At 40.1% G+C, this 17115-nt stretch overlaps 1 protein-coding gene across 1 annotated transcript in view; it reads right to left on the reverse strand.

Moving 5' to 3' along the window:
- The window catches only part of gal3st2 (galactose-3-O-sulfotransferase 2), a 41869-nt gene extending 34064 nt beyond the window's left edge, over positions 1-7805 (reverse strand). The window contains exon 1 of the mRNA XM_078243262.1: positions 7675-7805. Coding sequence (XP_078099388.1) covers positions 7675-7730 — 56 coding nt within the window. The 5' untranslated portion in view covers positions 7731-7805. The remainder of the gene's footprint in view (positions 1-7674) is intronic.
- Between the last annotated feature and the right edge of the window lie 9310 nt (positions 7806-17115).

A 17115-nucleotide genomic window follows, 5' to 3' on the forward strand; every position in this document is an offset into this window, starting at 1 on the left:
CCACTTTGCGTCAGTCCATCTCAGATGAGCTCGGGCCCAGAGAAGTTGGCGGCATTTCTGGGTGTTGTTGATATATGGCTTTTGCTTTGCATGGTAGAGTTTCAACTTGCACTTAAAGATGTAGTGACGAACTGTGTTAACTGCCAATGTTTTTCTGAAGTGTTCCTGAGCCCATGTGGTAATATCCTTTACATAATGATATCGGTTTTAATGCAGTGCCATCTGAGGGATCGAAGGTCACGGGCATTCAATGTTGGTTTTCAGCCTTGCTGCTTACGTGCAGTGATTTCTCCAGATTCTCTGAATCTTTTGATGATATTATGGACTGTAGGTGAGGAAATCCCTGAATTCCTTGCAATGTACGTTGAGAAACATTCTTAATCTGTTGGTCTATTTGCTCACGCAGTTGTTCACAAAGTGGTGAACCCCGCCCCATCCTTGCTTGTGAACGACTGAGCCTTTTGGGGATGCTCCTTTTATACCCAATCATGACACTTTAACCTGTTCACTTGTGGAGTGTTCCAAACAATGTCCCAACTTCATTGGAATTGGGGTTTGTAATTTCGGTACGGCCTTTGATCAAGTGAACTCAATATATTCCGCTGAGCTTTAATTTGTTTAGGTGCTGTATCCAATTGGTAGCAGCAGTGCTGCCTTGCATTCCATTATCTATATTAAGGGGGGGCACAGGTTTCCCCGGGCTACAACAACATCTGGAACCCGGGCCTCTCTTTGCAGTCTTCACAAACCTGAACTTTTAACCTCTGTGTATGAGTAAGAGGTAGCTTTAGGTAGTCAACTCTGTCTTTTTAAAAAACTCCAGGCATCTCTCTGGCAGCAGTGGGCTGGAGCTCAGTCAGTGTGAGTGCAGATCAATGTGTCCTCCTAACTCACTCTGGATCACAATTACTGTTTTCCATCTGACCTCACTTAAAGGCAGCTTTATTTCACAGGAGAGAGAGAGAGAGAGAGAGACAATAGACGAGCGAGTGCTTTGTTGTTGCAGGAAACATTCAGCTATTACAAAAACTCCCAGGCAGTTCAGTGCTTGTGTTTCATTTTTTACCCTCATAGTGTTTTAAAACTTTCTTGTTTAAAGTGCTTGGAATCTTAGAAATCTACAATTGCACGAGAATAGGGAAAACTCCCTCTGCTGAAGATCATGTGGCACAATCAAAAGCTCCAAAACAGCTACTTAATGGATTGTTATGAGATTGTTCGTTGATTAAAGATTCTTTATATGAGAGAACAGAAACTCAGAGCAGCAGAGTTATTATATTTCATAATTCATCAACATGAAACATGAAAGTCCAGTGTTTCTCTAATATGCATTCAGCAGCGCCACTGCTAAATGATTAGTGGCATTAGCTCTACTGCTAAATGATTAACACCATTAGCTCCACTGCTAAATGATTAGCGCCATTAGCGCCACTGCTAAATGATTAGAGCTATATAAAAAACTCTGCAACTTCATATGTCTACTTTAAGGTCTTTACACACTGGGGACATTTCTTTGTGCGATTCATTTACATGTTAATATACTTTTTTATATATAATTTTTTTGTCATCAGTACTTTCACACGGAAGGCGAATATTACGTGGCGATAAAGGGACGTAATTGTTTTTTCGGAACGAGGCTGATTTTTCTGAGCTTTCACACCGAAAATAGGCAACGACCAATCATGTTGTGTTTACATAGGAGGATCATAATACAACAACAGAAGGCTGTATAGAACTTTGACAAAGGCAGCATTTACCAGAGACACTTTTACCGTTCTTACCTTTCACAATAACATCTCTAAACATGTGCTACACTGTTTACCAGAGGGAATTCAACTGAATTGAACTACAGTAGCAAATATTGAATCAAATTTGTAGTTTATTAATAAAAGTAACGTAAGGCCTATGCCTAGATGGTGTAGGTTTTTACTAGGCTATGTTTTCTGTTATGATTTGAATTGAGAAACACAAGGCATTGTGCGCTAACGTTACGTACCGAGTAACGTTAGTACAGGGGAGAGTGACAGGCTGCGGCTGGAAATCGGAAGGATGGGAAATAGTTTTAACATGACTTTAAAATCGACATCCACTGAGCCAAAATGCTTGTGTTAACAATAGTTAGCTCGTTCTGGTTTTCTAACTGCGTCGCAAGTTATAGGAGCTTAGCTGGGAGCTTCATAGAGACACTAAAGACTATGTTAGCTGCCCTACAGCTGTCAGAGTTAGCTTCGACTTCATATATTACATTCTAACAGCTGTATTCTCAGTAACGTGAGAATCTGCAAGAAACGGGTTACTTTTAAATCACTAAAATAGTAGTGACAGCACCGTTTGGCTTAGTTATCAATGCTGTTAGCATCGTCACTGACACTATTGTTAGTGTTACTTAGTTTATGACACATGATGTCATTGTGCTAACCGAGCAACGTTAGCCTTTACAACAGAGCCGCTTCAATACACCTGTTAGATAATGTTTCATTACAGAGTTCTCCGTTTTGTGTTTGTCGCTGTGTGCGTGTTGGAAAATAATGTAAACAGAGAGTGGCGTACCAGAAATGCAATGCGCCATGACGTAGATCCTCTTCAAAGCCAGGCTGATGTAGGAAGTCCCTCTAGTGGACAAACGTGTAACAACAACCACATGCTTATAGGAGCATTGACAATGCATAAGCCTGAGTAGTGTAGTACTTATATTTATAACAGGCTGCATATGAGCATTATATATTTGAATATTATTTGAATATTTAAAAAAATAACAAATAGAATTTGAATGGTATTATAGAAGAAGACTGCTCTAGTACATACTGTAATTAACAAATCAGTCTAGGTGAGAAAATGACATTCCATCTAACTAAAGGGAAAACATCACTGAACAGTCCAGTCCAGAGTATCACATTGGCAACCAGTGCTAGATGACACGAAGGCAACCTGAAATGTTGGTTCTGCTTTTGACATGTTCCAAAACAAACTCTTTATGTCAAGCCTGTAGCCCTGTCTGCCCTTGGACTGGACTCAAGGTAACAACAGCAACCTGGAATACTGTTACACTTATCAGGTCTATCAGCAGATTGTAATCTGATGCTGACACGCTACCATGTCACACCGGCTGGTACCTGATATCATTATCAGCACCGAGCTGAGAGACGTTAGCCTGCAGAAAGTGATTTGGCCTTTTGATTTGGGTGCTGTTCACATCATTGTTTGTTGTTCCTTTTAAAAAGAAAACTTAATTTTTTAAATATTTGAATAATTAAGAAAGCTTATATAAAGAGGATTTCAACAGAAGATGATATGATGACACATGTACCCTATATTTTATTCTGACACACTTCCTGACAGTAATTTTGCTTCACAGGAAATTACCCTAATTTTGCTTCACAGGAAATTACCCTAATATATTTAATTGAGTTGGTATTTATTGCCAAGGGGTAATTAGGCTTTTTTTCAACCTGGACCCTATTTTCCCATGCATTAGTGTCGAAGTGACTAATGTGAACCATCAGCTGTGAACATGGCTGCAATGTAATCCTATAGGACAAATGTTCAGGGATGTTTTATGTTAAGAATAGGATCTTACTCTTTAACACCTTTACCTTCCTAGCGATCCTTTCCTTAATGTTATCAGACACTTTTAGCACTAATCTGAGAATTTCAGGGAACAAGCACTTTAGTGGACGTAAATTGAAGGTGTGCAATTGCCCAATAACTTATAGTACATTGTAGCTTGTTTTGCGGCTGCCGACTGTACCAATCTTTAATACTGGACAAATTTCAGAGATTGTTGTTCCCATCAGTCACTTAGTCACTTTTACATTGTAAAAATAGGGTTTAATAAACCAAGACAGTCTGAGTCAGGTGATACACTGTAGCTCAGTCTTTACAGGTCTACACCACCAGCAGCAGTACAAGTCCTTTTTTCTGTACTTCTGAGGTTTATACTCTCCATCTGCCTCAAAAACACATTTCTCTCCTGTGATAATTATGACGTAGCACAGAATCAAATAAGGGCTTGTAGTCAACTAGCTACTACTATGAGTCAAAGACCAAACAAACAAACAAACATTCAATACAGAATATAGAATGGGCATTGAATGAGTTTTATTGTGACCTTCCATTAGTACAGTCCACATTTTGAAATGTGATAGGAACCGAAAACAACATAATTTTATATTTAGCAAATATATCTTTACACCTATTTGTGCATAAAAGTACATCAAATGAGGATAATTGGTACTGACACACTGGCCCCTAGATTCATAGTGATAAACTGCAAATAACAGCCTATAATTGGTGGCTATTTTATCAGCTGATTCTAGTATTTTTAGACTTAAAACATGAATAGAGGCTTCAGCATTTTTGCCTAAAAAATTTACTATGCTGTGGCGAGGTTTTGAAACATCATTTGGACCCACAAACTGTACAAAATAATCAACAAAGCTTCCGGGTCTGAAAAGTGACGCCAATGCTGTCTCCCATTTATTTTGAAACAGACAATAAAGCAGGGGATGCTTTAGGACCTGTCAATCAGGACAGAGGCTTAGCAATGCTAACCATGCTAACACTCAAATAGACCTCAACTTGTTTTTGGCTGTTTTCATCTTAACCTTTGACTCTCTCTCTCTGTGTGTTTCTAAAATGCTAATCCTGCATAGCCAGACCACTGCACCCTATGATAGATACAGAAACGTCTGAAGACAGGACACAAAAACAGATTTATAATGTCAGATTATATGGAGCTCACTGCTCATATGGTGCATATTCCCAAACAACCTTGAGATACATGTTCCAAACACAGCCTCAAACTAATACACTGAAATTTGGGGCCATGTAGAACTATTTAGGCACACACGTACTGGTTGGTCTCTCAATAGTGAAGCTTCCTCATCACAGGAACAGGAGGTGGGGAGGTTAGTACGGGCAACAGCAAAACAATTTCCTGAGCTCGTTGCAGTCAGCCATGCCAATATATTATTTAGACTATCTTTATTTTGTCACTGATCTGTATGTAATACTGTATATTTGATCATCAACTTGCACTGATGTCGGGGACATTTTATTTTTGTCATGTTGTTTGATATCCCTTTTTTATCATGCTACATTTAGTTTAAAGGTCCAATATGTAATATATTTACTGTAATGAATCCAAAAATGACCCCAATGCGTCATCAGATATTAAGGAAACATGCTAAGTTGAAATACTAAATCTTTTCTGACAACAATGCTAATGCCAGTATTTTCTCCTTTTGAAATTTCCGTTTCATGACGGAATTTCTGTTTGTGTTTTGGCCTGTGTATTGTTAACAACTGCCCAGTTTGACAGCCAGGCCGGGTTGCCAGATATACCTGTAAAAACGTAAACCCAGCGCGCTGCAGCTGGATGTTTCTAACAGTTGCGTGACTAGAGACGTAACAAACCCCGGGTAAATATTGAAGATGTATTTGAAAGATGGAGACAGCTTAGACCGGCTACACACTGGCTGCGTGGCGTGAGCGTGTCAGCTGCGTGGCGTGTCCGTTTATATTTCAGCTCCCATGTTAACAGGTTAGAGATTACACACTGCCTGCGTGACACACACGTCTCAGGCACGGCTCGAGCCGCACCGAACACGCGTGCATGCTAGAAATAGGACCGACGCCTATTTTTCACACAACACGCAAGTGTGTTGGAAGCGTTTCCAGGCAAAATAGAATAGGAAAAGATGTTTATATGTCATTTTGACACAAATACATATCAATAAATGACATGTTGATGTTTGAAAGTCTCTAGGTTTTCATATAAATGCAGATATAAATGTAATAAAAAAAAAGGTAATATTGCACCTGTCAATACAGAACAAAATATTCTGTAGCCTATTTTGCCGTCAATACTGCCGACTTGTCTTTGCTGTAATCAAATCAGTATATATTTATGTTTAACATGGTATTTCATTTTATCAATGGGAAACATACATGTGTACAGACAAGGCTAGCAGCAGATGCGCCGCGTCAGACACGTTTCTGGTGTGTAAAGACAGAAAAATCCACGCAGCCGCCACGCAGCTGACACGCAACAGAAACGCCACGCTCACGCCACGCAGTCAGTGTGTAGCAGGCCTTACAGCCAAAAAGGACGCAGAGTTGGCTAATTTCCTCCTGAACAGGTAAGCATTAGCTTCCGGCTAATTTATCACAGCTATTAGGGATGGGCATTTGATGTCATTTCAACATCTGTGTAGCTACTCACATTGAATTATTTAGCTAGAGTACCCGAGTTGGTTACTCGCAAAAACAATTGAGACACAGCCAGTAAAGTGATCCCAACTGGTCCTGGTTAACGCCGCCATGCTAACCCTGCTAACTGCTAATGTTACCGGAGGACCAGGCAAGCAGGCCACAGCTGTTGCTGTGTACACAACGTGTAGCCTGTTCAGCTGTTTTATGTCAATATAGCCAGCATCTAACGTTAGCTACTCTGCTGTGCTGTGAAGTAATGTCTGGCTATGTGAGACGTCTAACAACATTGTTGTGGATGCTCCGGTCTCAGCCTGGCAACCAACGTGAACTTCGAGTCTGGGGAGGAGGGGGCGGGGGAGACGACTCTCTCCAGTATTTTGAATTTGTACTGCAGTAACTATTTTAAACACTAGCTGTCAGTATTACATATTTCACCTTTACGTTTTTTGTGGGCTGGAAATGGTAAGTAGGTCAAATTTTAAAATGGTGGTTATAATTTTATCAACAGAGATCTAATATGGTTCATTTGTTTCAACTGAATCAAATGCAATTGTTTATAATATTACCTCTTCACTGATATTCAGGCCACAATTAACAATTATTTTCATTATTGATAATTTCACTATTTTTATGATTAATTGATAATCTAGTGTATTTAAAGTCAGAAAACAATGAAAAACAGCCCAGAGACCAAGGTAACAAATTGTTCCAACCAACAGAGAAAAGCAGCAAATCCTGGCTTGTGACAAAGTGGAGCCAGAGAAAAGTTTCTCCACCTTAAATGATATGAACTGTTCATTTACTGACAATCAACTAATCAATTTAACAACATAGCATTTCAGCACTAGAGCTCATGTCTCACTGTTTAGGTTACACTAGACAATGAGCATGCATGTCTGTAGCCTACCAAAAATGATAGAAATCCCAATTTTTTTTTTCTGAGTTGGATATTTTCTACAATTAAAATCAGTAGTCCTTAGTGACCAAAGATTACAAAAAACACTTTAAACTAATTTCAGTTCAAATGCTGATTTAATAATAATAATAATAATAATAATAATAATAATAATAATAATAATAATAATAATATTTAATGCTGATATAAACCTGTGGATCATCATACCAAAGCCAACATTGATGAATGACATTTAAATTCAGTTTTTAGTGTTTCAGCAAAATATAGGCTAACATCGACATCAAGTTGTTGTGTTCTTAGTGTCGGCAGGCTACAGGAGGCCACCACGGACCGACGGTCGGCTGGTTAACGTTACTCCCTGCAGGAGGAGGTGTTCTTTTACAGCGGGCTGTCTGTCAGTCACTGTTTCAACTGTTTTTTTTTTACTAGAAACAAACATGATTACTTAAGATAGGCTACTCTGTGTGTGTCGTACGGACTACTGAGGCTGTAACTAAATGATAAGTTAGAGAACAGCTGAATATGCAGAACATGAGTGGACTTACGAGGTTACAGCGCTCGGACACTGGTCTCTGATCCATCTCCTCGGTGGGGACAGCATCTCCCAGAAACCCCAACAAAAAACCCGACAAACTCCAGCTGCGACTGTCTCCGCGATCCTTCCTGTCTGCAGTCTTCTCTCTCCTCTGTCTTTGTGTGTGTGTGTGTGTGTGTGTGTGCCTCTCTCTCTCCCTCTCTCTCTCTCTTTCTCTTTCTCTCCTCCCCCCCCCCTCTCTCTCTGTCTCCCTTTCCCTCTCTCTGGCTCCTGCTGAACTGAGCTCAGTATAGCAAAGGAAGTTATAAGGTTACAGTGTAAGTAGGCCTATAATAAAATATAAGTTAAGAAGATGCTTTATTGTCATTACATGTTTAACACAACAACATTTAGTTTGACAGCATTCCACTTAGCTTAGCAGCATATACTGTAAGTACAAAAATAAATAGTAATTTATACAGTATCTATAGAAATATAAGGAGTTGTATACATAGACCTACACTAAGTGTATTTCAATTACAGAGTGCTCAATTCAACATTTACAGACAGAACAAAACCACAGATACATAAATAGTGGCTAAAATTGTGGAAGATTATGTGGGGTTATGTGTTGAGCAGCCTGTCCACAGCTCTGGGAAAAGTTAGTCTGTGCGAGTATGATCCACTGCCTGAAGGGGAGGGTGATAGAGACTGTCACTACCCGATGTGAGTCGAGTGCAGATGTGAGTTGCGCATGCGTCACTTTGCGACAGCCCCACACAGGTAGGCTAGACCAGATTTCACACAGATCTGTTTTGCTGTTAGCCACAGAATAATGAGATAGGTACATTACATAGCAGTGATTTATTATTTAGCGTAAGGCATCACATTTTCACGGCATGATCCCTGATCAGTTCTAGATTAGAGGCTGAAGTAGCCTACAATAACCTGCTAACGAGAGACTTCTGTAATGTCAATCCAATAAAAATGGACCTACATAACGAAGTTCGTTCACTGCTGGCTACAAGTTAGCAATCACTTGAATGGCGTTTTGAGCTAACATTAGCAATCAAACAATCATAGATAGCTAATTGCTTGCAGTAGGATCCGGATCCCTTGGCGTTATGCCGTAAACTGTTTAAATCTGAGCATGCGCAACTCACATCTGCACTCGACTCACATCAGGTAGTGACAGAGACCATTTGTAGAGACGGCTGGAGGGGGATATCTGACTGGTTTGGGAATGGGGAGCCATAAGTGGGGAGTGAGGTTGAGGTTTGGGCAGGCTAATGAGGGGCACAATGCTTTTTGGGAGCCTTCCAGAAAGCTTAGGTACTTTCCCCATTTTCTCGTGTAGACATCCAATTTGGCAAACCGTTTATATGACATTTTTTTAAACGCTGCCACCCCAGCCATCTCACAAGCCCACTCCTGGATTGACGGCACCCCTTCATTCTTCCATCCCCTTAAAATAATCTTTCTGGCTATCATTAAACTAGTCTGAACCCAGCTTCTTATGTGCTTATCTATCCCACTTAAGATTGACCCATCTCCCAAGAAATAACCTTGGGCTGAACAGAACTTCCTGGACCTTATCACAGGACCATAGGACATGAAGTAATTGGCTGTCTTCTGTCTTAAATTTCCAATAATTTGGTGTGTCTTTAAGACCAATTCTAAACAATCTGGAGGGAGTCCAATAGAAGCAATGAACAAATGAGGCGCACCCTAACATCGCATGACATAGTTTTAATATTCCTACTTCCTACTCCTATTCTGTCCCACTCCTCATAATCCAGTGTAATACTCAGAGCCATTTCCCATGTCTTTTTGAGGGCTGTCCAAACTCCATCTTAATTAATTGGTTGGAAACGCACACAGATGCACATTTTCTTTTACCATGGATTGCGCTTAAGATATGCGAGTAAGATGAATGGAATGTTTTGGTCTCTCAACAAGCCAGACTGAAGCACGGTCACACACCTGTTGTGTGAGTTCCATCATAGGCACAAACTAACTGAGAAATCAGTTAGACCTACTCCAGTCTTTGTCACAAGTGTAAAACTACCACTAGCCCATCTCCAGCTCACCTTAATTATTTTCCACACATTGACATTTTAAAAACTAGCCAAGTCTTGCCTTAAAGTGGACATATTATGCTTCTTCGTATTTTCTGTCACATCTACAATGTTATAATGTCGAATTTTCATGTTAAATGTCTGAACGCTCCGGTTTTAACAGTTTTTTCTACTCTCGGCTAAGTGTTATGCAACTCTAAGCCGGACTGCTATGATTGGTCATCTGTTCAAGGTAGGCAGGACTGGAGTGTTTTTCTTACTACACTACTGCGGTGGTGTTAACATTGTTGCATGTAGTTACATGCTAACGGCAGTAAAACGTCATCTTGACTGCTAGTGTTGTTAAATTCTCCCCAATTTCGGGTCGCATTCCTGCTGAAACATGTCCGATTGGGTAGTGTTTGGTTCAGAAGCCTTTATCTGCTAAATATTTTTCACGGTACAAAGCCCACGTTATACTCTGTTACAGAAGCTCCAGCTTCAACTAGTGATACAACAGCGAGGCTGCAGCGAACTCAAATTCCAGGAACACTCTGGCCAATTGGAGCAGACTGGATTTTGTTGGGAGTGGGGCTTAAAGAGACAGGTGCTCCCACAGAGCATCTCATATAGAGGGTGAATACAGGAGCAGCAGCCATGGGCAGTATGAGAAAAATACAGTTTTTGTTTTTTTTAACACTAAAACATGTAACCATGTTCTAGTAGAAACACAAAATACAAGTAAAACCCTGAAAATGCTATATAATAGTTGCCCTTTAAATAACCCGACGGGCCGGTCGGGACGAAATTTCCCGCCACTATCCTCGGGCCGGGCCGTGCCGGGCCCTTGAGCAAGCATTTGTGTTTTTTTAATAATTACTTTATTAGCTTAATTGGGTGGGGAGAAAGCTATGCCATAATCATGGCAGAAAAGATGATAGTCAGCCTTCAATGTCCTCTTTTGTTACTTCTCCAAGCATACCCCTTCTAAACAGATTTTTGCAGTTCAAACAACTCGGAATTGTGCTTGAGAACATCGTATAACGGCCCACGTATTAAAAAATTGTCGGGTTTAAATTGGGCTCAGGCTCATATTTACAGTTAATGTGTCGGGCCTAGCCGGGCCAGGCTCGGACACAACGTGCATGGGCTCGGATAGGGTCGGGCTTGATCTTTTGGGCCCAATCTAAACTTTAGGCCACAGCCACAGAATTTTTGGGTACGCTCAAGCCTACTTTACCCGCCGCCCCTGCACTGAGCTGTTTGAACTCCCCGCTGCAGGTTCTGTCTGCAGCGGATAGTTAAAATGTCTGTCAGGATACTCTCAGTGGTGCAGTTGGTCAGCAGTTTTTGGGGGAGTCTGTTGAGCCTCAGGGTCAAAAACAGGCGGTGGTGTTCAAGCTCCAGGTCAGGGCCTCAGGTATAATAGTTCAGAATGTAAGAAAAAATTATCACCAGTGGTTTGCTCATTACCTACACTTAAAAACACAAACTATACTTGCCTACACTATACCTGTAGCTACATTCCGTCATATCATATCGGCCAAGGCTAGTAAAATGATTTATTAATATACTTGCTGTGATGGTAATAAACAAAAGGTTGAGTCTGATTTTGAAGGAGCTCTGTAGTTTCCCCTCAGGCTCTGACACATTCTTCTGCTTCCATTTCAATGTCAGTTTTCCTGCAGTAACGAACGGATTTTGTTTTGGTCTGAGTGTGTCTAATAATCTATAATGCTCTGCTCCTGGCGAAGCCGTCTCAGCGGCGGGTAGTGAGACTGGAGGACCGCGGCTGTGCACTAGCTGGTTAGCCCCGGAACGAGGTGAATCTGCCAAGCTCATGTTGTATTTGCTCTGGCAGACAGTGATATGCTGTTGATGCCACGCTACTAGCTATAGTTGCTTTGGTCTGGTCTAAATCTGTGAGATTCATTGCCCTTTCATTTAAATATAAGACATGGAATTATAAAGAGTGAAATAAATGTGGCCTGAGAAAATAAAAATCCCCTATTTACTGAACTATGTTGACTCATTTATACATTTATTGCCTCATTTATTAGGGGCCTAGCAGCAAAGCTGCATGGACCCTATTGTTTATTATTATTATTATTATTATTCATAAGAAATCCATGTTCCCATGCATGGAAATGCACACAAAAGTCCAATCCTATGCCAAACTTAATCAGTGTGAGTTGTGTGCTAATAGTCCTGATGGTGGTGCTACAGCAGCCATCTAAAATCCTAAACTTTAAAATGTCATAACAAATCAACCGTACATGCAACAACGTCGCAACTTAGGCCAAACTGTAGCCCCAATAGAGCAGAAACTATAGTCTGCTTTTACCCAGTGGCAATTTTGAAGTCCATCACTCTACTTTTTGCAAAAACTGCAAAACTTACAAAAATTGAATTGTGTCCTCATCTACGCATTGCAGTCAATGCAAAATAAAGCATCTCTAACATCAGTTTGTCATTTATTGATCTTTGTGAAAGTTAATTACAGGCATCTCTATGTTGTCTTAACCAAGTACACACATTGTCAGAATTTTCCAATGAGAAATGAATTTTTTACAGTAGTTTAAAATTCTGCATTTTCATGCAATTCCTTGTCTACTAGTTGTTGTGTTGCAACTTGTGACATCACCCAGATAATAGCTCCCTGAGATCAGCACCGTCAAAGGTTCTGAGTTCAAGCCCCTGGTGTTGCAAGATGATCATACATATATCTAATCAGGCATTGTGCTGTGGTCAACTGCCCTGCATGTTTTAAATACGTGTCTGCATTAACACACTTGATTCTGATTAACAATCCAGTTTAGGAAAGTCAGTCAATTACAGGCATCTATATTTTGTCTAGACAAAGAACAAATTCTAAGAATTTATTAGTGATTCATAATTTTTTACAGTATCTTAAAATCCTGCATTTGCATTGCAATTACATTGACCCGGATTGACTCAATAAAATAAATGACAGACCTTACTAGACAAAGTACACAAATTCTCAGAATTTTTCTTAAGATTAATACATTTTCATAGCCATATTTATTTCATGGGCATACTTACTACATACTAATTATGTATTTATTTGTTTAATATTGAATGACATTACATACACTGCACAGGACTATACTGCACTGCCCTCAAGTTATTGGCCAGACAATCAGCATTTTCTCTGTTGAAATCAAGTAATCAAACAGTACTAATTATCATGTCCCAAATTAATTCCACGTTTTTCAAGAATGGAACAATATCACAGTCGTTTTCATGGAAATTAAGCTTAAGCGGAAGTTCAGTCAGGAAGACTCTTTACTCTCTTTCATTACAAATCACTTTCACTCTTTGTTGATGTCTTGTTTTTTAATTCGCAGTATATACAGTAGAGACTATTAATTGTTCTGCTATAGAAATAAAACGACTGTAAGTGGTTAGTCTATAAACTGTAGCACCCTGATGGATTTTCCAGTCTCTGGTACCCAGTGAATAAACCTCTACGTGAAAGTCAGTGTAAACCATTTTATAGACGTGTCACTGCAGGCTGATTCTCCACAAATAGCCTTTTATTTGTCAGTAATGACTAATAACTGAATTTAGCTACACTAAGCAGTCTACCTAGCACTAACTGACTGTATACAGACTTCCTATACTCTGACCTATTTTACTTTCACCTGGGATACATGCACACAGGCTATCACTGCATGATAACACTTAAGCCAAATTCAATGTCAACAAACTACGCTGATGAAGAGCAATGAAGGACAGTGAATATTGAATTAAAGGGACTCTCAGCAGGGCAAAACTATCTGTACCAATACTTGCTTTAAAAACTGCCCACAGTGATGTCTGTTGATGGTCCAGAGTAGCACTGTAACACTGTTCATTTCCAAATGTTATTTTCCAGTGCTCTAAGTATATTTTGTGAAATGTTTTAGGAAAACTAATAATAGGGTTTGTAATTGTGCTAGATATAAATGAATAAATGATTCAGGAGTCATCTAAACATATCTAAAACTTCTTAATAATTAGAAGAGAAAAAGAAGAGAGTTTTAAAAGTGTAGTTAGTGGGGTTTATAAGCAGTGGTTAATTTCCAGATAAATTTTTCTTGGAGAACTAAAGCCTGCTGAAAACATATTGAGGACGTAGCTCAGAGAATGTTTAATAACTATGTGTACTAGTTCATATTTTATATATTGAGACTTCCTTTTTGATCAGTCAACACATCACCTCTGTTTCACAAAAAACCTGGCTACATACTTAATTCCAGTCACCTCCTGTGCCAAATAGGATGGTTGACTTATGTTTACTGCTACTTTTTATTTGTATCCTATGTAAAGCTTCTTTGAGGACTTTGAAAAGTGCTACATAAATCCAAAGTATTATTATTATTATTAGGGCCCGAGCACCGACAGCTGCGAAGGCCCTATTGGAACAAATTAATTGCCTTTTTGAGGGGCTTAACATATTCAAAAACTCACCAAAATTGTTGCATCAAATCTGGTGAAAATGTACATATTTTAAGGGTTTTGGGAATAGGCGCACAAAAATAGCTTGCTAGCGCCCCCTACAAAGAAATTAAATTAAAGAAATTGAGCCCCTGCAGTGCGTTTAATGTAGACTTACGAAACTTGGTAAACATATGTAGCATGTCAAGACGTACAAAAAAACGTCATTGGAGCCATACCCTAAACCCAACAGGAAGTCCGCCATTTTTATTTAAAAGTTCAAAATTAGTGCGATTTTGGCCATTTCCACATGTTGTACTTTAACAAACTCCTCCTAGAGATTTTATCCAATCAACTTCAAATTTGGTCTGTGCCATCTTAAGACGTTAAAGATGAAAAGTTATTAAAAGAAAAACTTTTCGTCATAGGGCATGGCCGTGGCGGGGCAGCCATTTTGTGTGTTTCGCCATCGAAACAGGAAGTGGGTGTAACTTGAGTGTACATTGTCCAACTGGCTCGAAACTTTTTAGGATTCATAAGAGTCCAGCCCTGAGGACAAATAAAGGCCGATATTTACTTAAAGTCATAGCGCCCCCTAGTGGCAACAGGAAGTAGGCCTAAAATTCAAGGTGCTATACTTTAACGAACTCCTCCTAGAGATTTCATCCGATGGACTTCAAATTTGGTCTGTACCATCTCAACACCTTAAAGATGAAAAGTTATTAAAAGAAAAACTTTTCGTCAAATGGTGTGGGCGTGGTGTGGCGGCCATTTTGAGTGTTTAGCGATGAACGAGAGTGTCTGTAACTACAGTGTACATTGTCATATCTGCTTGAAATTTCCCACAATCAGCAAGAGTCCAGGCCTGAGGACATACAGGCCAATATTGACTTTTGGTCATAGCGCCCCCCGCTGGCAACAGGAAATCAGCCTTATATGACAAACATCCGATTTAAATGAAACTTATAATGTGTGGTCTACATGTGATACTGAGCCGCCCCCTATACGTTAACCACGCCCCTTTCTCAGGTCACGCCCCCTTTCATAACATTTGAACCGTTTAAGGTAGAGTATTGTGTGAGGTATCACTGAACTCAGCAGAGAGTGCCTTCTTCATTGGTGATGGTTTGACTGGCCCCTTAAGCTTTAGCCACGCCCCCTTTTATAACTAATGACCTGTTTAATGTAGACCCTTGTGTGAGGTATCATTGAACTCAGCAGAGACTTCCTTCTTCATTAGTGATGGTTTGACCCGCCCCCTATGCTTTAGCCACGCGCCTTTTCAGTTACACTTTTCAATTACAGCTAATTAACTGTATGACGTACAGTCTTGTGTGAGGTATCGTTTAACTCAGCAGGGAGTTCCCTTTTCATTGTTGACAATTTGCAATAAGTGTCGAATTTGTCAAATGCACGGTCGCAAGGAGCGGAGTCTGCCAGTAACCCTGACGCGCGCAGAGGCACGAGGGCCCGTCCATCGCTGCTTGCAGCTTTAATTATTATTATTATTGTTTCCTGGGCCACCTACATAGTGAGGAAGGAGCAGATCTTTTTTTTTTAAAGATTATTTTTTGGGCATTTTAGGCCTTTATTTTGACAGGACAGCTGAAGACATGAAAGGGATAAGAGTGGGGGAATGACATGCAGCGCCCGAAGGAGCAGATCTTCCTGATATTGTACAGGATGATCTACAAGAGCAGTCTACTGCTGTCTTGTTTGCTAAGATTGACAGGCCATCGTCAAAGGTCCCACCAAGGTTTCTTGTTACTGAATTTGCATCACCATAATGTTGTCATGGCAATGGACAGATCTTGAAGTTTATCTTTATTGTGACTGTTATTGCCCCTATTCATCAGACCCCCAACCGGCACCGTCAGACACCGCCTACCAAGAGCCTGGGTCTGTCCAAGGTTTCTTCCTAAAAGGGAGCATTTTCCTCACCACTGTCGCACTAAATGCTTGCTCTTGGGGGATTTACTAAAACTGTTGGGTCCTTGTATGTTATAGAGTGTGGTCTGTAAAGTGTCTTGAGAAAACTCTTGTTATGATTTGATACTATAAATAAAATCGAATTGAATTGAAGCAGGCATCCATTTCTCTGAGGGAATACAGGTTTAATGTTGTCATTGTTGAGTTTTAGGTGGTGTCCTGACATCCAGATACATTTCTGGTAAGCATCGCTGCTTGCCTCCACCTGAACATCAAATAGGTGAAATGAGAGGAATAGCTGGGTGTCATCAGCATACCAGTGGTAGGAGAAGCCATGTGAATGTAATGTTAGTTTACTTGCTGTGCGGTAATCAATAACCACCCAGTACATCTGGGGCGGGGCTGTTTTCCAGCGAAGAAAATCTGCACACAATGCACAAAGAATGGGAGGAATGGGGGATTAATAGGGTCCTGGGCCCTTAGGTTAATATGGCCATAGAACTCGGTACAGTAGTCATTTAAAAATGTCATTTGGCTGGTGTGTGCCTATTCTATGAAGAGTTTAAGACATGGGGCGCCCTGGTAGTTCACCTGTTTGGTATATGTGTTGTCTCATCCGGATATTGTTTTTTTTAATGACAGGCCAGTTAATCACCCTAATAATTGTGAATCTATGTGATTGATATGAGTCATACTGTGGAGTTACAGCCTGTAGGCATGTTTTATTAAGTTGATTTTTCTTCTAAGTGGTGACCTGTGTCGCTGTGAGTCCTTAAGTTACAATCAGTGTTCACAGTTTTATAAATCCTCAACTTAATTCTCCTCTCGTACAATACACATTCTTAAACAATGCACCAGTGGAGTCTCAGGCCAGTGTTCACATGGTATTTAAGACCTGGTCAGAGAAAGTAGCCCTTTCTTTTCAGAGTAGTAGCCGTTTTTGTATAAAATGTTTTTCTTGGTGCCAAGCCTACCCATATAATCTGCTATCTGTGCGTCACTTGTGCTGCTATAAGGGGGGTAAAGACTCAAAGATTGAGGGGTGT

Source organism: Sander vitreus, chromosome 3, assembly GCF_031162955.1.
Source record: "Sander vitreus isolate 19-12246 chromosome 3, sanVit1, whole genome shotgun sequence".
NCBI lineage: Eukaryota > Metazoa > Chordata > Actinopteri > Perciformes > Percidae > Sander > Sander vitreus.